The following is a 19,750-nucleotide window of genomic DNA, read 5'->3' on the forward strand; positions in this document are numbered from 1 at the left end:
CCCTGTTGGTCTCTGCGCAGGTGACGACGTGAGCGGCTCCGGGAGTGGTGACAGCTGTCCTGATGATGTCTGCGGCAAAAGACTTTCTAAGAGCCCCAGCACCAGGCAGCCAGAAACGCACGCCATTCCTAAGCAGTCTGGACACGGCATCAATGGGGCCAGCAGCAGATCTTTGCCTTCAACCTTCCTCCTCCTCCTCCTCTCGGTGGCTTTCATTGCCGCGCAGCACTTGTGGCGGTAACTCACTAGCACAGCCAGGAAAGAGACTGCGGCCGAGGGCTTCACTTTGCCAAAACCAACCAACCAACCAAAGGACATATTTAATTCACCTTGGCAGGAAAAAAAAAAAAAAAAAAAAAAAAGAAGAAGAAGAGGGAGGAGAAAAAGGTTAAAAGGTTTCAGTTGTTTGCTATTTCTGGCAGTGCTCGAGCTGTTTTCTTCTTTCTTGGTCTTTTCCCCAATGCTGGGCCCTTCTTTCCGTACCTCATTGTTTTACTTTTGTTTTTACCACAAACTGGCTCTCGGGGCTGAAACGACCCTTTTCGGAGAGGCCTCGGGGGGGGTCCCAGCCGGCCCCTCCCAGGGCAGCTCTTCTGCTGCCTCCAGCGGAACACGCAACTGCCCTGAGCTCGTCGCCCAGCCGCTGGCCAGAGCCGCCTACCCGACAGCCGCCGAAAGCACGACGGCGCCGCGAGCAGCACCGCTTCGCAGTGCCGAGACCGAGGCTCTCGGCGCTCCTCGGGTGCTGCGGCCAGGGGCTCTTGCGGGTTTTCCCTCTGTACTTCCTAGGCAGGCAGGGGTGGCCTCTCGCTGCCACTGGCGCACGTAGGAGCGTGAGCAGGTTTGGTGTGTTGAACTGAAACAGTTTGGCAGTGGCTGTTGGACCCAAAAACGCAGAACTCCCTTTTTCTTTGGAAAGGTCACAAGTGGGTTTCTTGACTAGAGCTCGTAGCTGATGACAATTTGAAATGTAGGTCTCCTACATGTAAGTGACTGGGAATGAGTGTTAGGGGTTGGGGTGTGGGGTATTTTTTCTTTGCATGCTAGTTGGAAAGCCATTTTTTACCCAAGTAATAATGGTCCAATTTCTACCTGCAGTGCAGTACCGTCGTAGGTAACAGAGAGATGAAAATATGCGCAGTGGGATTCTCCACTTGACAGACAGTTGTGCTGACACCTCCTCCTCCTCTGGCCCCGGCTGGGGATGGGAATCCCTCTTTATTTTTTTTTTGGTAATAAGAAAAAAACAGGGACTTTTTACTAACTGGAGTGTTGCAGCTGGTGGTGAGAGCTCACACCAGGCGCGTGCGGGAGTGACGCTGCCCCGGGCAGAGAGAGGCTGGCAGAGATTAGCCCTGGGCAGCGTCCCGGCCCAGGAGACTCACTCAAGGTCACACCTACCAGGGAGGGATGTGAGGACGGGACACGGTTTTGTTTGGGATTTTTCTTCTGGTGTTTGTTCCTGTTGCGTTGTAGGTTTTTGAGTGAATTCCCCCTTTCCCCATCCCTTCCCTGTCCTCCCACGCACCTTCCCTTCGCTGCAGGGACGGGGTGAGGCGGCGGGTCCGGTTTGGCTCAGGGAAGGGCCAGGCTCACCCTCTGCCCCCCATCCCACCGCACACCAGCCTCTGGCTCACGCGGGCGGCTGCCCTGACCCCAAAATGCTTGGTGGGGCAGGCTCTGTGCCGGGTTTTGAGACTGGGGGTGGTGGGTGAAAGATACAAATATCCTCACGTAGCTGTAGGAGTGTCTGTGCTTGTAGGGCTGTGTGCTTCAGGGCTTCCAGAAGGCTTCTGTGCCTGACGGGTACGGCAAGCATCGGCTGGAGGTGTAGGTTTAGCAGGTGTTATAGATACAACACAGTCACTGGGACTGGGTGGGCCGAGAGCGTGCCCAGGGGTTGGGCTTCATTCGTACGGGGTTGGGCTTGAGTTTCAACTGTGTTTGTACCGCGGGCGAGAGGGAGGGCAGAGATGTATCTGTCTCCTACTTTACTGGTCTGCACAGCAAATGTTTGAGCATTTCCCCTCTGTCCTGCCAGAGGAGACGTGTCTTTGGGCTGAGCAAACATTATGGGGTTGGGGTTTGGCTGTTTTCTAAGAAAGGGGAAAAAATACATTTTAAACATTAGCAGTTTCTAGAATGTGCAATTTAAGGGAAGACGAGAACATGAGCAAGGTAACGCCGAGAGCCGGTGCGGGCAGGCGTGGAGGGAGCCTTACCCGGGCGCCAGGTGACGACGCTGACGGTGCCTCAAACTAGGCAGAGATTTTAGGCCAGCTCTGGCTGGCTTCTCCAAGTCACAGTGAGTGGTGTTACTGCCCCGCACTCGCCACCTTGTAAGGTTAAAACTGATCTAATCTGGTAAGGTTTCAGAGATGAAAGCCAGGATGCTGGACATTGGCTAAAGGACGGACAACGCCACTAGACCCGTCAGAACCCAGGAGTGGATAAATGCAAGTCACGGATTTACACCATTTCATTTACTTCTAGAAATATGGCAAGTTCCATGTTACTTTTACTGCTCTAAAGAGTTCCTATCTTTTTTTTTTCTTTTTTTTTTTTTTTTTAACCAGAATTGCCAATACAAATTTAACCTTCAGTTACAGAAATCCCCACAACCAGTTCTGCAGAAACTTTACATCCAAAGGAAAAAAAAAAAAAAAAAGGACGGGGGGTGGGCATTAAAACATTGTAACCTCTTCAAAAAATGGTTGGGTTGGATTGGAATTTTAACACATGGATGCCGAAGTCAACGTTTTGCTTTGTGGAATGGGAGCTTGAAAGGAAAGTCCTTGTCATTTCTGTTTCTGTGCCATTAGCCTTTGCTGTCTGTCTGTTACCCTCAAAAGCTTCTTACAGGCCCCAAGGGGAACACACCTTAAATGTGAAGCCACGAATTTACTGATTGTCCAGTTCATATTTTAACAATTTAATAGCTCAAACTATTGGTCCTGTTACAACAATAGAACCTGACAGCCCAAACTGACAAGGCAAAGCCTCAAGGATGCGAGTGAAAACTATTATGCAGGAGACACCCTCCCCGATGCCTTCCCCCTTTGGCTGGGGTTGAGCTCCCACTTCAGCCTCGTTCTGGGCCCCGAGCGGGGGCTTGGACCCCGCCGGCACCCTGAGGTCTGCGCGGGGGGCGAGGGCGGTGCCGGGGGCTCTTCCCCCTCCTTGCCAGGAGGCGCGTGATGTTGGTGTTGATGCTTCCTCCCTCCTCAGCCCTGGGCGCCCTCGGGTTTATTTTGTGTCCCTTTTCACACACTCTGCCTACGCTGCTGCTTTCTGTCGGTTCCTGGTTATTCAGTTTTTCTGGTGGTTCAGTATTTCTGTTCTCTTTGTTGCCCTGAAGCGGTTTCCCCGACCTGCTGCAATTCGGTGGCCCGGGGCTGCACTTGGCCACGCCACCTTCCGCTGGGGAGCCAAAATGGTCGAGGCCCCTCCCAGGTATCGACTCGGTATTGCTCAAACCTAAAGCAAACCTAAAGCAAACTGTAGTTACCCGACTGCTAGACAACTGCTGGCACGGCTCAACAAGCTGAAGTCGGCCCAGGTCCAGACGAGCCCCGAGCCTGCGCTCGGGCTGGCACAGAGCCTGGGGCCTTTCAGTGCTCATAAATGACATTTTCTGGGCTACTGCCTGCTCAAAAACGTGGTGACAAAGCTCCCGTCCGCGTGGCGGGCTGAGGGCTGCAGCCACGGCGGGGGCTGGCGGCTGCCGTGGGCCGGTTGTGTGAACGGGGAGCTGTGGGGAACGAGGGTGGCTGGGGAGGAACGTTTGCTTCGAGGTTATCGAGGCAGCGAGTCGGGGTGTTCTGGTTTGAAAAGGCCTCGTACTTCATGGAGGTGCGGAGCGGGGACTAATGGTCTAGGAAAAAATATTAACAAGGACCTCTGTCCCTGGAAAGGGGAGAACCAGAAATAGTGGATTGCCAAGTGTCTCTGTCTTTCAGCCTGCTCTTTTGTGCCATAATGTGTTTGTTTTAACTAAGGGCGAGGGTCTCAGAAGGCTTTGAGAGCGCAGCTACTTATCATTTACAAATGACAAACTGCCTGTTGTTTTCCGGTGGGCTTGGTAGGGGCTAAGGTATAGCAAAATATCTAAAGTCCACCTTTGCTTTAAACAGATGCATTTCTATCTGCAGGAGTAAGAATTATTTCACTTATTGGCATAGCTGGACAGTTATCTATTTCTTTCTGTTACCAAGGTACCTGTAACTCTCTTGCACTGTTTATCTAAAGTTGAAATATGTTCTTTGAATCCTTGTATAAATAAAAAGGCTGGAGGCTTAAATCTGTATTTACGGGGCGGTTTTATTTCTTCTCCATTTAAGCTGAGTTTGGAGTTTTCTTTCTTTTTCCTTGTTATAGCCAGGTCAGGAGGCCTGAGGAATGAAAGCTTGCTTTCAGCCACAAGGTTTGTAGTGGGCAGATGCCAATGTTGGCACCACAGGTTTGCCTGAATTCAACCCCGTGTAATCTGGAGGGACAACTGCCAGGGCGCTATGGATGCGATGTGTGTGGAAACAAGGTGAGCCTGACTTTAGTCATCGAAGCAGGCATGCTGAACGTTGTCTTTCCCATACAGGTGCACAAAAAGTCACGGCGTATAGTGCGAGGAATCAGAAACATCCTTGATATTTGTCATTGCAAAGTGTTGTGCTAATTATTTACCACGGCCTTGTACCAGATTGCTGTGCTCTCGCAGTGACACGAATGTTTGGTCCCAAGTGTGGGCCTGAGGCTGAGCTGATGCAGCAGAGGAGGTTGTGCTTCAGCCCTGCGCTATCCAGTGCCGCAAGTGGGTGAGTGCAGGAGTCAAGGTAATGCGTCGAGAGCCGCTCGCGAAGTGTCTAAGAGAGACTGGAAGCTACTAAAAGTATAGCTATCTATCTGCCTGGAAGCAAATAGCACTTACATTTAATACAGTGAGTGATACCCTTGAGAGAATGTCTTTAGTTTCATGTCGTGCAGTTACAGCTATTTAGGCACCACGTGCACAGGTTTATATGAATACAGCCAAGCGTAGAAATGTTGGTCTTCTCCCAGGCGAAGTTGTTTGCAGGCCAGTCCAGTCACCTCCTTTGCCCCCCGCTATGTCTAATTATGACCTTAAATAATGGCCACTTACAGCTGTGTGTGTATTGAAGCCGTTTGCAAGCATTGCTGTTGGTTTGTAAAGCCACTGAACACCACGGCAAAGTCACTGCTAAGAAACTGTGGAAGGGGTGGACGTGCTGCAGGCCCAGCTCAGCTCCTGCTTCCTTGCAGCCGCACACAGCCCGGCTTCCCGGAGCAGGGAGGGCTCTGGGGACCCTGGCAGTCACCAAAACGGCGGGCCCAGGCTCTGTGCCGCGGTGCATGGCAAGGGGACGCACAGCCAGCATAACCGGGGCTGTTTGTTTGCACCACACCCCGATGGCGGCAGCAGCAAGACTCGAGAGCCCCCAGCAAAATCTGGACTGAGGCATCAGACCTCTCCTGGTCAGGGGATGGGACTGTTACCCTGCAGTTCAACCATCTGCCGCGGGAAGCAACTGTCTTCGCTGCCAGGAGAGGGCATTCGTGGTTAGCTTACTGTAATTGCTCTCCCTGTAACGATAGCTACCCTGCTTCTATTTCCTCCTCTGGACGAGGACGTGCTACAGGGCAGGGATGACCTTTCAAGCATAAAGGACCTTCCTCGGGTCAGCTGCAGGCAGGTAGCAAACAGCTGTAGCCTTGTAGTGAGGCATCACAGGTGCAGCAGCAGTGACATTTGCTGGTGCTGATGTGACAGCAGTGCTGCTCTGGGCTGGTGGCACACAGGGGTCTCCTGGACCAGTGCTGGGGTGAGCTGCAGGGAACTGGGGGGGCCAGTCTCACCCCAGTAAGTCACACCAGGCATGTCTGGCAAATCCCAGAGCAAGCTGCTGGGCTGCTGCTGCTCAGAGTGGAGAGTTCATGGCACATCAAGAGCAATGCCACGCAAAATGAAGAGCACAGTGTTGGTAACAGCAGCAGCCGCGATGGGAGCACTCAGCCCAGTGGGCACGTCTCAACTGGAGGAGTGTTCTTGCTCTTGGCTGCCACCTTTGACCAGGATAATCCCTCTAAACAGATTTGGGGCCACACTAAAGCCAAGTATGGCACACAGCAGCAAATAGCAGGCCCTCAGGAATGAAAGCAAGATAGTGAAATAATACATTTCTTTTCTTGATTCTGCACAGGAGAAACACATCTGAGGAGCTGCCACGGGGCCTTGGGCATCGCTCACGGGGCGGGGGGGGAGGCCAGAGGGGCTGCACGGAGCACTCGGCGCATCCCTGGCTCCACGCCCCTGGGCTGCTCTGCCGGGTAATGCTGTTTCCTGGTATCCGGGGGGGAACAGTGTGTGCTGCTTTGGCCAACGATGGTCTTCACAGCACAGTCAAAATGGTGCCGAGTGCTGCGGGCTGCAGAGGGGCCGTGATGCCTTGGGTCACACTGGTGGCTCCTCCTTGCATCCAGGTTTGACCTGGTGTCCCTAAACCACGGCCCAGGGACTCCTGCAGGGTCCTAAGCAAGCCCATTGATGAGGGCAGGCAAAAGAAAGAGCAGCTTCTTTCTCCTGCCCGGGGACCCAGCCTGACCCGCGCCGCCTCGGGCGGGCAGCGCTCTCTCCAGCCAGCCGCCCCGCGCGCGGGTTGTGCCGGGGCAGGGCTGCGAGCCCGCGGCGGCCGAGGCGTGTGCCGAAGGGCAGGCGGGACCCCGCGCTCTCGCGCTGGGCTGCGGGAGCCAGCGGCTCTCCGGGAGGCTGTTGCTGATGCCGGGTGTGCACCAGGTCGGCTTCTCCTCCCTTCATGATGGAATAAAAGCTCCTCCTTGCCCCTCACAGCTGACGCCTTGCTGGCTGGCACTGTGTTTCACACCCGTCCTGTTAGTCCGTGCCCTGCTCCTGGGATAGGCCACGTTCAGCTTCGTGACAGCAGCAAATATCAGTCACAGGCTCCTTTTTGCTTCATGGCCAGAAAGAAAAGTGTTTGAGAAGCTCAGCGGCACGCTCAGTGTGGCAGGGAGCGGCTGGTACACCCTCCTGGTGCAGCGCTCCCCGGCCCAGCTCCAGCACGCGTCCGCTCGCTCAGGCAGGAGAGAGAGACACTGCCCTGGCACCACACCGGCAATTTTCCTGAAGTCCGAAAAGATGAGTGCTACCACATCCAGCTAGCCTAGTCAATAATTTTCTGGGTCCTCAGAAGACGCTTTTGTGGTGGGTGAGGGCAACTAGATGAGCTGGGGGTGATCAGATCCCTGTTGTGTCATTGTGCCGCTACTGCATCAGCGCTGGCCCCCGCAGCCGCTGTCCTGCGAGGCAGACAGAGGTTTTAACGGCTTGTGAGAAGCCGCTCTAGGGATAGGGCCTGTACAAAGCCAACTGTTTCACAACCAACCTGCGGGCTCTGGAGATGTCTTCAGCTTTTTACAGGATCCCGCAGGCACTAGGACCTGCCTGAAGCCTTTACGCCCGAGACGGCACGGAGGGCTAAATATAACCCAGCCCGGCGGGGCGCAGGGCAGCGCAGCCCTTGGCGCTGCTGGCGGGAGCGGCCCGCTCCCCCGTCCCACCACAGCGGGGGCGAGCCGGGAGCTCTGCGGCACCGCCGATGCTCCAGCTGGGCCAGGTCACCTCCTCGCTGCTCATCGGCACGGCCAGCGCGGCCTGCCGCCAGGACCTGCTCGCGCGAGAGGGAGTCACCTTCTGCGTTAATGTCACCAGGCAGCAGCCGTTCCCCGGCCTCCCGCGGGGCCGCGGCCTGCGCGTACCCGTGCTCGACCATCCGGCTGAAGACCTGTACCGGTATTTTGAGGAGTGCGGCGCCGCTATAGAGGAGGCTGTGAAAAGCGGAGGGAAGTGCTTAGTTTACTGCAAAAACGGCCGCAGCCGCTCAGCTGCCATTTGCACTGCTTATCTGATGAGACACCGCCAGCTCCCGCTCAAGGACGCGTTTGAGGTACTGCACTTACACCCAGAGTTATAGTTAGACACCTTCGGGGTAAGAAGGGCAATGCGTATTACGAGCGATGATGATGACTCATAGAATTATTTTGGTGCTCCCACCTGTTTATTAGCAGTTACATGGCTATTCAACAGTTGAATAAAAATGCCACTGTAAGTTTTTTCACCCCAAACTTGGCCAAATAAGCCTTCGACGTGAGGTTTCTGGGACAAAATATAGTTACAGATGCAAATAGGCTTTAAGCCCTGGTAGCAAAAATGCGAAGTTGGCTTTTTTGTGAACGTTTTCCCTATCATTTGCTTAGTCATGCTACGTGAAGTTAAAGACAGAGACATAAAGAAAATGAGTGCAATGGATGTAAGTGTGCGCAGAAGCTGTTTTGCAGGATTTGCTCTTATCACCTATAATGTAACAGCTCAACACAGCAAAGAAACATCGTCTGTTAGGGCCGCTCAGTAGCTGGGGACTAGCTAGCTATGAGTAATAGCACCCCAGCTGGAGTAGGAAGCCTGTCCAGTGAGTATGACTCGTGCTCTGCGGTCTTTCAGTCTGCACCCCTTGGGTAGTTACAGCACTGAAGTCTCTCATTTCGGTAACGGTTCTGCTCAGCACTAGGCAGAGGCACGCAGATACCTGGCCAAGTTTCACACTACCTGAAACATGAGCGGTGTCACCACACTTTGTGAGAGACAGTCACATTTCCAGCAAATTCACCAGCTCCTCTTCATGTCTCACCCATGAATCCGTCCTGTAACAGGGGCCACATGCCAGGAGTTCTTAGCAAGCACAGAGTGAGGTGAGCTCACCAAAATATCTGTTTATTATTCTGTAGCCAAATCAAAACCAAAGTAAATCTTCTCAAAAGTCTAAGAGGAACTAAAACTACTCGCGTGATACTCGCCCTTGCTTTTACAATGTCTCTCCTTTTCCCTAGGCTGTGAAGACTGCCAGACCAGTAGCAAAACCCAACGCAGGATTTTGGTCTCAGCTGCAGAGATACGAAGAAGATTTGCAGCTAGCAAAGCAGCCTGCTCTGCTGAGCAAAGGCCTTAAAAATAGCAATGTGTGAAAACGTTTTAAAGAGAGTTTAGTAGCTTGCTACAGATTTAAAAATAAAAATAATCACTTCATATATCACCCATACATAAAATGCCTTACTCCCCAAACTGAGTTGGTGGTTAATTAAATTCACTCAGAGCTTTACCGTTGACGTGCATGGGAAAGGGCCAGATAAGCAGGGAGAAACAGCAAAACCACAAAATGGTTGGAAAGACTGTAAACAAACCAGAGAAAGGCACGTTATCTTCAGCATTTACTTCCCTCTGAACGACACTGAATATGATAACAATGTATTAAACAAATGAATGAGTTCCTCCATAGGAATTCTACTCCTGGTTTTTAATTAAGCTTCCCTGTGACATCGCTAGAAGACCTGATGCCAGACCAAGGAAGCTCTGAATTTCTCTCTCACATACTGGATCATAATTCATGTCCATGAGCTGACACAAGCTTTGGTGGGAAACCAACACTGGAACTGCTTCACCTCTGCCCAAGTTCTGCATTTTTCTTACATTCAACTAGCCCAAAATACCACCACAAACTGCCTAAAAATCCAGAGGACTGAATAAGGAGTTCAGCCCCCCTCAGGCACTTTAAGTGCCTTTTCAGCTTTTTCAATTATTTCCAAAATACCACAGAAATTATTTTAAAAACAATAGTTGATAGTGGAGGGAAGAAGATGACACCAGCAATCTAAAATGAATCCTAACTCCTTTTAGTTTTACTTACTCAGCCTAACAAGATCTATCAGTGCCCAATTCATGCCTTAATGTGTCAGTTTACAAGGCAGTTGTATTCACATGCAAGCAACATGGCTAAATAATTTCTGATAAGATTTACTACAGGTTGCCCTGTGAAATTATCTATTGGAATATCAACGAAGCGGCACGAAACTTCTAAATCAGATCACAATTATGTTTATCATAAGACATTAAAAGTAGAGAGAAACACCAAGGTATTCTGTCAAACTATTAATACATTTGTAATTTAAAAGGGACAAGTTATGAAACCTGTGAAGCTGCAATGTGAAATTCCATTCCCCATTGCTCAAAGCATCGATACGAAGTAAAGTTAGCTCATCATCATCTGTCTAAGTGCTTACACAAGGCAAACATACACTCCCAGCAGTGGAGTAGTTGGAGGCAGAAATTCTAATGATGGAAAAATGATGGAGAATAAAGCTACTGGGGAATTACATGAGTTAGACAATTCAGATGCAGTTCCCAAAGTTAAAGACTGCTCAAAGTTAAAATAGGATTATTTGAAAAGCTGAAACCATAGAAATAAAAATTAAAAATTGGGGCTACCATTATCTTAGTTATCACAAGGCATCATCGCACCAGATGTTTTCTCCACTCCCAGCTGTGTTTGGTTCATTCTGTATCATTTATCTCTGGTATCTGCATTACAACCAACAAGAAATTTGTTGCACATCTGTAGGTTTGGAAGTGAGTGGTAGTTAGGAAATTTTTTGTAGCTTTTATAAATCTTGATTATCATACGCAATATGAATTTCAGTATAACATGAGACTTCAAGCCCACAGTGTGTAGACTATAGCCTTATTAACAGCCAGGATACCACTTCTCAGAAAATCTGTTTCAGTCAGTCGGTAGAATAAAGTTTATTTCCTGTCAAAAGCTAAAGCTGCTGAACAAAAGTAGGAAGCTAAACATTAATGAAAACACAAGACATTTCTGTGGCTATGAACTTGCATTCTGCTACAGAATATCAGTTCTGCATTTTTGAGTCAGCTGAAATAGAAACAGTTACCCTTGATTGTCAGAAAATTTAACCACAGAGTGTGGTGTATCATCGGGCTTCTCAGCATGCAGAGAACCTTCATGCCGCAGGATTTCACATCACAGCATTTTCTGTAGAAACCTATTTATATTTGAAAACCATTCCTATTTACATTGAAATCCATACCTCCTCCTCGTACTGCTCCAAATTAAGATGAAAGATTGCAACTTGGAACCGGAAGCCTGGAGGGAGTTCACTTCTTTATTTGAGTTCATAATCCACTAACATTACAAGTGATGTAAAAGGTAAGTTTAGACATATTCCTTGTTGCTTATGACTGTCTCAGAGTTTTTGGTGTAAATGCGCTGCTGATTTGCTGCTTGGCCTGCTGAATATGTATATTTGTTGCAACTGTAAGTTAAGGAAAAAAAAGTTACTAAATAATAGATATTACACACACGTCCACAGTTTCAGATACATAGGAAGTTACTCATTTAGGTCTGTATCCAACCGACCGATAGCACGTATTTCACAAAGGTGCAGAAATTAGAGGCCTACTGTATCAGTCTTGTAGCTAAGGGGAAGGAGATGGACTCTCTGACAGGCAGCACAGGCATCTCGCTCATAACCAGAAACACACTCTGGGTTGCTAACTCACGTGTGCTCTTCCTCGAGGCATTTTAGTCAAGTTCCTAAAGCAGAAGAGAACCTAGACCTTAATGCCTTTGTGCAAGCTGCAGTTTTTCATACAGGAATCAAGATGATGAGAAAGGAAAACAGAAGTATCTTCAAGACAAACCCTTCATTTGTCATGTTAAACTTCTAGTTCATACATCAGTTTTACCTGATTTTCAATATATTTCAGGGTATTTGGTGCTTTGTATCAACGTATGGTGAGTGAGATCGAAAGTCCAATGTGGCTGATGAAGTATTACCATAAAACTTAAATGGCTTCAGACTGGGCAGTGGAGTATCAGAGGAACGCTCTCACTTATTATGTGTTCTGATATAACTTTCCTAAGATTAAATACAGCAGCAGTGAGCATGCTTCTTCCACATTATCATCCTCTCAAGCTTATCTAGCACAGCCTCCAAGACATTTGGGTTCTTCTCGGTAGACATGGACCTCTGCTATTTCTGACAATTTGATCCCTCTCCTTTAGAAAGGGACCTTCTGTATGTGTGAATAATTTAAGATTGGAAATTAAAAAAAAAAAAAAAAAAATCCAGGCAAGGCTAAATATCAAGGCTAGAAATCTCAACTTTTCCAATTTGATGTGCAACAAGACATTACCAAAAGGAACAAGAAAAAAATCATGTGTGTCTAATGAACAATCGGATATGCTTTGGGAAGGAAATGCCATTATACTTTCTGCAAATTAAATGGTGTTTGAATATTTTAATAGTAGTGAACATTGCAGAGAAACCTGATAATAACACACTATATTCTTTGATATACTTTTCTTTCGGCAATAGATAGTTTGCTCTTTCACTGCACATTTTCGTAATGTAGATCTCAGAACCATCAGCAGTACCCAGAATTACCAAATACTAGTTAGAGGTGACTGCTGATGGCAAAGCATCGACAGGTACGCTATGTGGCAGGTACGAGTATTTCGTACAGCATGCCCTGCCATCACAAGTCTGTGACATGCCATAGCACTGAATTAATAGGCACAATTTCCTGTTCGTACTTTATATGGCTACAGATTTATACCAGGGGTTGAGAGAGAGGGAATAGTATACAGATAGAAAACGGTACATAATTGACAGCTACTGTTTCAGCTGACAAACCCAAGATTACCTGTAATCCTGTTTTTTCTTCCCTTTGCATGAACAGGTCAGTAAGATCCCACCAAGCATATAAAGAACAGATCCAGCCCAGCCTAAGTACAGAGCATCTCCTAGTTCATACCTGGAATGTGAAAGCTTTTATGGAAACAGCATCTAACAGAATCACAAAGCCATTATTTTATACCGAGCCATAAGGTGCACAAATAATGCAAACAAACAAATTCTAGTCTGCACAGAAGTCAGCTAACTGAAGAGTACTTCAATAGATAACAGGAGAACAGATCTAGCTTTGTGTCTGTTCAGTAAAACTCTTACATGTATATTTCAGTGCTCTGCCAAATTAGTGACCATACATAAAGTTCTAAGCAACATAAAGACAAGTAGCAATAATATCTGCATATATTTAATAAATTCTTGATAATAAATGATAATAATATATCTTCTGTGCAGTCCACAACACTTATTTTGCCTTTGTATTGGCTGTGCCCCTGAAGTCATTTTGTGAAACTGAATGTTTCTGCCCTTACTGTCTGCATCATGGGAAAAGGCTAACCACAGAAATTAGTTTTCTATGAGCATCACACTAGATCACCTACAATAGTTATTTGTATAGGCCTAGTTTTCAAACTTACGTATCCTAAAGATTATTCAGCACTCTCTGTGGTTCTACGGCTGAAATATATTTATGGATAGTCACAGGCTGGAAAATAATAGTTTCCCATTTTACTGTACAAAACTACACCTTTCAGGAAACCCCCTAGTCCAGTACAAGAAATTCACTAATAATGAATTTGACCCAAAGACTAGTCACAACTGAGCCTGTGAAAGACTAGCAAGAGTTTCACAAAAAGAGGAAAACAAGTTTTTATTTTTGGACAAAGGCTATACCACAATACAGCTGTACCTCTGTGCTCTGAGGTTCCTAATAAAAGGGCAAAATAAGCATCATGGACTACACAGAAGGTATGCTGAAATGTGTGTCTTTTTTCTACCTGTAAACATAAAATCATTATTTGAAAGTGTCAAAGCTTCTGACTCCACAATTAGTAGCTAACAGGAAGGTTTCAGAGGTTTACACAGGTTCACTGCTCTCCATGTTCTCATTGCGCATTGGAGTCGCGAGGTCTCTGCTGTTTTAGGCACTTTCCAAACACAGAACAAGGAGACAATCATTATCTCAAAAAAACAGGAGTGCAAGTTGCTGGAGGAATACTAAGGAACAATCAGAGAGTGTTGCACAGTGCGTGCAATCATCTCTGCTCACTCAGTCACCTATAGGCAGAAATCCCATAGATATCATACCAAAGTAAAGTATATAGGAGGGATCTGTAGGAGAACCAAGGTTGCCTTCACAGCTGTATGAGAAATTCCTCTAAGAATCAATAGAAGTTAACTTTACTAATTTAACAAAGTCAGGCCAAAAAAATGTAATCTGAAAAAGCAGATTTGCCAGTCTCTTAAGAGTGAAGATCAATACTGGTCTGCTATTGAATTTAAACCTGTCTCACCGAGTCCAAGAAGAACAAACTTCCTCAAGAGTATGTCTGGCTTTACCAATGATCAAAGTTAACTCACTAAAAACTGCTTAGTGAATTAATAGTCATTATTGATAAATCAAAGTTTAGAGATTAAAAAAAAAATATGTATTTCTTGAGCTACTGAATGCAAACAATCTGGTAACTGATTAACATGCATTGATGTTGAATCCCCAAAGCTATACGAGATAACTGTAAAACTTGCTAACTATCCCACTAACTGAAATTCCTTATCAACAGTTGTTTCAGTCCTTCAACGTATTTATTACCCTTCATATAATTCCCTCAAGGGAACATAAAACAACAAAAAGTATTCACAAGTGCCATTTCTTTGTAGGTGCTTGTTTGAAAACACAAGGAAAACTGACAAACATCCAAAGCAATTGCTTAAAGTACTTTGATTCATAACAAAGCACTTCACCTCTGACTTCCCTGAGCTGATTCTCAGGAGGAAACTCACAAAACACTTCAAATATGATCCTAGCAACTAAAGATTTATAGTTTACTGATCCAAAAAATTATATACACGGTAGAGATACTGTCAAATTATAAATGTCACCTTTTCCCCAAACCAGCTCTCTCATGTTCCACATGCAATATATTATGTTTCCCTCTTCCTTTTCCCGCTCTCTGAAGGAGAGGCCCAGTCACCTCCACCCTTGTTCCTCATTGCTAAATCTATTGACCTAGATAAGGTGCCATAAGAAGGCATTTGGTTCTGAAGACTGTTGCTTTTATATCAGACAAGAATAAGGGCTTTTATACCTCGAAACTTGTTTGTGTGCAACGGTATGAGCTAATAGTCCCACAAACTTTGCCTCTTTTAATTCATAAGACAAATGTTGAGCTGTTAATATATAGTGAAAAGTATTTTTCTAATTCTTTAAATCAAGCAGCACACTTCAATGGTGTTTCTCAGCTATCTGCAGGTCACCAGTACACAGTTCAAGCTGGTTTCTGTACATTTTCATTCACTTGTACAACTGAGGCATTGTATTCTAGTCACAGGTATAATTTTGTACCTCTTTTGGTCCAAATGCTGAAGAAAATTAAGACTTTTACCTTTTCTTCTTCATAGCATTGAGACGTGCACTTAATAGAGGCTCACAAGAAAATATAAACACAGTACAGAAACCCACAGATGTGGGGCTGATATTCCCCACACATTCACTAAATCTTCCAGAAGAGAACTCTCCTCCCTTCCCACCAACATCTCTGAGGTGAAAAGATTTTCTAAAGACAATTTTTTCCTCCTGTAGGACTAAATAAAGGGATCCATCCAGGTTCTGAAACTCAGACAGCTGAGGTTAGTGCAGCTATCTGTAACACATGATAGAGTTTGGTATGACAGATCTATTAACTTACTTGGTTCCAGCGTACAATGGGTCAAAAAATTGAGCAGTAACCATCGCAGCATACCAAGAAACAGCCACCATGGAGCAGAGACCTACCAGAAAAAGTTCAAAAAACACACAGGTAAAAGATTCCTTTAGTGACTGTAACAGCTTTAAACCTAGAACAAGGGTTCATTTCATTTAGTCTCACTGTGGAAGCAATACAAGTTAGTGATGACATTCTCATTTCAGCCATGCTATTACCTCCTAAAATAAAGAGAAATCCTCCTGTGACAGCAAACTTCATTTTTGCATCTTCATCGCTCAACCCAACATTTGTGCACTTCAAACCAAGCAGTGAGAGTACTGCAGCTATGAATCCCAAAAGGATGGAAGCAATCATCAAGGCACGGCATGCCTGAATATGAGCTGAGACAGAAAAAGAGAAAATCGGTCAAGATAATACAGAAATTAAAAGTCATTAAAAGGAGTGAGAAAACTAACAGGAACAGTAATTAGTGAATCTTGTCCAACTTTGTTATTTGGTTCAGAGAAGCATCCAAACCCTGAGTGTTTAGCCTTCAGGTCAGTCAGATTTCAGAGTTGAACCACACTTACACTTTATAAACTCAGTAAATCCTCTTGGGCCTTTAGCAAATCCTGAAAGAGTGTAGCAAGCCCTTCATAGCTTACATCTTTAAGTCCTGCAAAAGCACGTAGCGGTATACATGGTCATTTACAAGAGCGGAAATAAGTCTCCTACTCACAAGTCCCGGTGACTTCCTTACACCTGTACAGCGGAGTGCACAGGGCACCTCTGAACTCCAGGTCTGAGCCAAGGTGTGCAGGGCTCTGGCACTACAGAGGAATGGGAAAAACGTGCCAGCTTTGCTACTTCCAGTGAGAGTTGGGAAAGAAAGCGCTCGAGTTAGCAGTACACTTTAAACTCTGAGTTGGGGTAATGAACAGAAGACGAGCGGATCAGAGAGCTGCATCACTCCTCTCCTCCCTAAGATGTGCTCCTGTGGAAAGGTTACAGCTGGTTTAGGCAATTTAGGGAAACTGGTATGCTGATGATTCTGCATCGCTTCAGCTCTCGGTCTTCACATTAGGGATCAATTGCACAAAAACCGAGACAGCTCTTATGTGGCTTAAGAGTATCGGTCCTGCAAGCTTGAGAGTTATCAAAGACACAAAGATAAATACACAGAATTAAAGGATAACATCATTTGAGGAATTAATGTTTTGTTAAGCACTAATTTTTAAATTTTCAGGGAAAAAATACAGACAGTAATAAAACTGAAATGATCCCTCAAAGTACCATTAACAGTTCAAGGTTTTTGCTTGCAGAAGATACTGTTAGGACAAGCACTCAACTCTGACGCTGCTTTCTACTTTGGGATCTTACACCATGGCAGCAGGAATTACCCATAGCAGGGCTCCAACAAGTTACATTTCAGGCCTCTGGGACTCCCCATATCTCTCCAGGACACACAAGCATACCCTCAGGCTAACTGCTTGCTGTATTATTTTAATATGGCTGTATTATTTTAACAGAAGAGATTTCATACCATATCCTCTTTGTACCACAATATGATAACCTCAACAGCCTTAACTAAGGAGCTTTCTTCACAGTCCAGAATGTTCAATTTTTTGTTGTCTAAAAAATGATCTTATTGAACAAGATACAAAGTCAGTGCATTTTATCAATCAACACTAATTGTAAGAAATTATCCCAAAAATTCTGTCATTGGAAAAAACACCTATGGGACCTTAAAAAGAAGGAAAAAAAAAAAAAAAAAAAAGTTTAAAAAGCATTTGGCAGCTAACCAACTGCTTTACATCCAATGTTTCATCTACTTGTGACTAGACAGATAGTGCTAGCTATACATAGTAGCCAGTCCTGGTTTCAATTTTATGCAATATTGCTTTTAAAAAGGTCCTCACTTCAAACGTTTGTGATTTGGGCTAACAGCTTGACTAATTCAAAGGATTTGAATCTGTTTAAAACAACCAAGTCTGATATTTCCCATGCACAAAACGAAAGTCAGAGGTATACCACATAGATCAGCTGCCAATAAGGAAACCTCCACAGAAGTTCTTTACAGTCCTTCTGAGGAGAGGTAACAAAGACACTTTTGTTTTTTCCTTTTTTTCTTCCCTTCCTGCCAATCCCTCACATCTGCTGCTGCAGCAGTTTCAGCTAAGTTTCTAAACAACAATTCAAAGCACACCTAAACCAATCATGGTAATTAGACTGCTGTGGCTCCTATCTGCAAGTGCTACAGATGTTTCTTGGAGGTCCCACTGTTTGTTCAGACCTCGTTGCTACCAACCCCACTTTCTTCCTCTTTCACTGTCTTCTAGCTTGTTTCTTTGTCACTTCTTTCTAAAACCATTTTTTCTCTACAATTCTGCAAACTGCTTCTCCCTTCCCCCTGCCTATACCACTCAAATACACTGTCATCTTCTCAACAGTGTAACCGATCTCCTCCTCAACAGATCAAATTTAATCTTCACAAATTCACTTTCAGAGCCTGGTCTATTCATTTACTTTCTGTCTGGCACCATATTTTTCCTTCCTGCTGACTCCATGTTGTTATTTGCAATTCTCCAGGAGCCTTGCTGTTGTTTGCCTTCCTTTCTCTTTTGCTTCAGCACATCTACTCATGATGCTCTTTTCTGCCCCCCCACCCCCTACACAATTTCTTTAAAACCCACTCTTTTCTCAGCAGCTCCAGGATGCTGTCCTGACGCAGCCCCATTGCCCACATCTGCACACAAGAGCTCTATGACACTCTCAGAGGCAACACCCCGTGTAAATACATCAGTGACAAGATGCTGCCTTAAATTAGTGGGCAGTAAGTTATGAATCAACCCATAAAGTGGTTTATACGTGAACTAAATGCACACTCACATAAGCAGTCTGCAGAGGATAATGTCCAATACACATGATCCTGCTATTGCTAAGTCTAAGAAGTTTAAATAGGGTTATGTTCCTCTTAAAACCCACACACATTTTAAAACCAATTGTTAGATAACACCGAAAGATAAAAAGAACAGATTATTCCCTAAATAACGGAAACAGTTTCAAAGAATTGCTACGCCAGTGTCAGAGCTGGTCAACAACATCAGTTTCTTTCCGACTGAGAGAGAAAGAGAGTTTAATACCTCTTTCCCACTAATCCTACATTACACATTCTTCAGATTAGGAGTATCCTCCTACCTATCTAGTTTAGCCACCTCCCAGTGTTGATTCAACTAAGCAGGAAGGCATTTTTATTTTGTGATACTACATACCGAATTATTCAAGATTAATAAAAACTAGCTTTACTGTCTATAGACATGCTTCCTACCCACAGAATATTGCTGCAGTTGAGCATTTGAGGACAATCCACAATTCTGCTGAAGACTGATACAGAGTACAAGAGCCAGCAGCTCTAAATTTCCTGATATTTAGAATCACATCCAACAAGACATTAGTCAACAAGTCCTGACAAGTATGTTAATTTGTAACATATACTCCTTCTATAACATATATTCATAATATATTATAATATGCATAACATATACTCATTGTTTTTCTTGCATTATCTAGGATTCTCAGTCTCAACGCACAAAACCCACTACCACTTAGCTATAAATAGTATTTCTTACCTATTAGACGAAAAAACTCCAGCTACAATACATTATCTATTCAAGTATTGTAAAAAAAAAGGCCTATAAAATAATTCCAAATAAAGATGGAATTGTCATGATGCGTTAAAAAATGTCTCCTACTAATTCCTTCCACAAGATGCTAAAAACCAGATTACATCATATTTTAAATGCCTATTAAAATATATGCTTAATCAAGCGACTTCATTTGCCTTATTTTATAGCCTTTCCTCAAGTGCTTGACACATTCTGCTCCTTAAGACATTTTTATTACTTCAACCCACAAAGTCCATCTTGGCCAGTTATTTTCCAGTACTACCAGATTACCACAACAAAAGCCTTTCTACTTTTTTCCAACAAATTTTTAAGCAATATAAACAAGACCACAAAGTCACATACCAGGCAGTGCAAGCATAGAGTCAAATTCTCTGCAGTTGGATACTCCAGTGCTGTCTTCTGCACAGCTCTTCCACAGGTTTTCAAACAACGTAGATGTTGTGATCACACTACCATGTATGCTGGAGACTTTCCAGTAATTATTCGGCAAAGTGGCTCCAATAATTGCCCACCCACCCAAGCACAAAAGCAAACCAACAATTTCCAACGCAGCAGTCATGCCTGTGAGCAGTAATAGTTAAATATCCCTAT

General features: G+C 45.3%; 3 protein-coding genes across 9 annotated transcripts in view; 2 read left to right on the forward strand and 1 right to left on the reverse strand.

Moving 5' to 3' along the window:
• Positions 1-4,306, forward strand: part of GPC1 (glypican 1) — a 215,873-nt gene extending 211,567 nt beyond the window's left edge. The window contains exon 9 of the mRNA XM_033001616.2: positions 21-4,306. Coding sequence (XP_032857507.2) covers positions 21-241 — 221 coding nt within the window. The 3' untranslated portion in view covers positions 242-4,306. The remainder of the gene's footprint in view (positions 1-20) is intronic.
• Positions 4,307-7,398: 3,092 nt separating this feature from the next.
• On the forward strand, positions 7,399-10,542 carry DUSP28 (dual specificity phosphatase 28). The gene is made up of 2 exons (XM_009973888.3): positions 7,399-7,976; positions 8,917-10,542. Exons 1-2 carry the CDS (start codon positions 7,629-7,631, stop codon positions 9,049-9,051), a joined length of 483 nt encoding a protein of 160 aa, XP_009972190.2. The 5' UTR covers positions 7,399-7,628; the 3' UTR covers positions 9,052-10,542.
• A 105-nt stretch (positions 10,543-10,647) lies between these two features.
• LOC104366889 (claudin-19) overlaps positions 10,648-19,750 on the reverse strand; it is a 37,546-nt gene continuing 28,443 nt past the window's right edge. For all 7 annotated transcript variants that reach the window (XM_033001659.2, XM_033001656.2, XM_033001653.2 and 4 more), the window contains 4 exons: positions 15,710-15,874; positions 15,477-15,558; positions 12,587-12,697; positions 10,648-11,193 (listed from right to left, as the gene is read on the reverse strand). In XM_033001659.2, coding sequence (XP_032857550.1) covers positions 11,094-11,193; positions 12,587-12,697; positions 15,477-15,558; positions 15,710-15,874 — 458 coding nt within the window. In that variant the 3' untranslated portion in view covers positions 10,648-11,093. The remainder of the gene's footprint in view (positions 11,194-12,586; positions 12,698-15,476; positions 15,559-15,709; positions 15,875-19,750) is intronic.

This window comes from Tyto alba, unplaced genomic scaffold (genome assembly GCF_018691265.1).
Source record: "Tyto alba isolate M040663 unplaced genomic scaffold, T.alba_DEE_v4.0 Super-Scaffold_10, whole genome shotgun sequence".
Lineage (NCBI taxonomy): Eukaryota > Metazoa > Chordata > Aves > Strigiformes > Tytonidae > Tyto > Tyto alba.

What these genes read in the sequence shown, in the direction of transcription:
- DUSP28 (XM_009973888.3), top strand. Translation starts at nt 7,629, where the DNA reads ATGCTCCAGCTGGGCCAGGTCACCTCCTCGCTGCTCATCGGCACGGCC. An exon ending in CGCTCAAGGACGCGTTTGAG is followed by an intron (nt 7,977 to 8,916) that starts GTACTGCACTTA and finishes CCTTTTCCCTAG; the next exon opens with GCTGTGAAGACTGCCAGACC.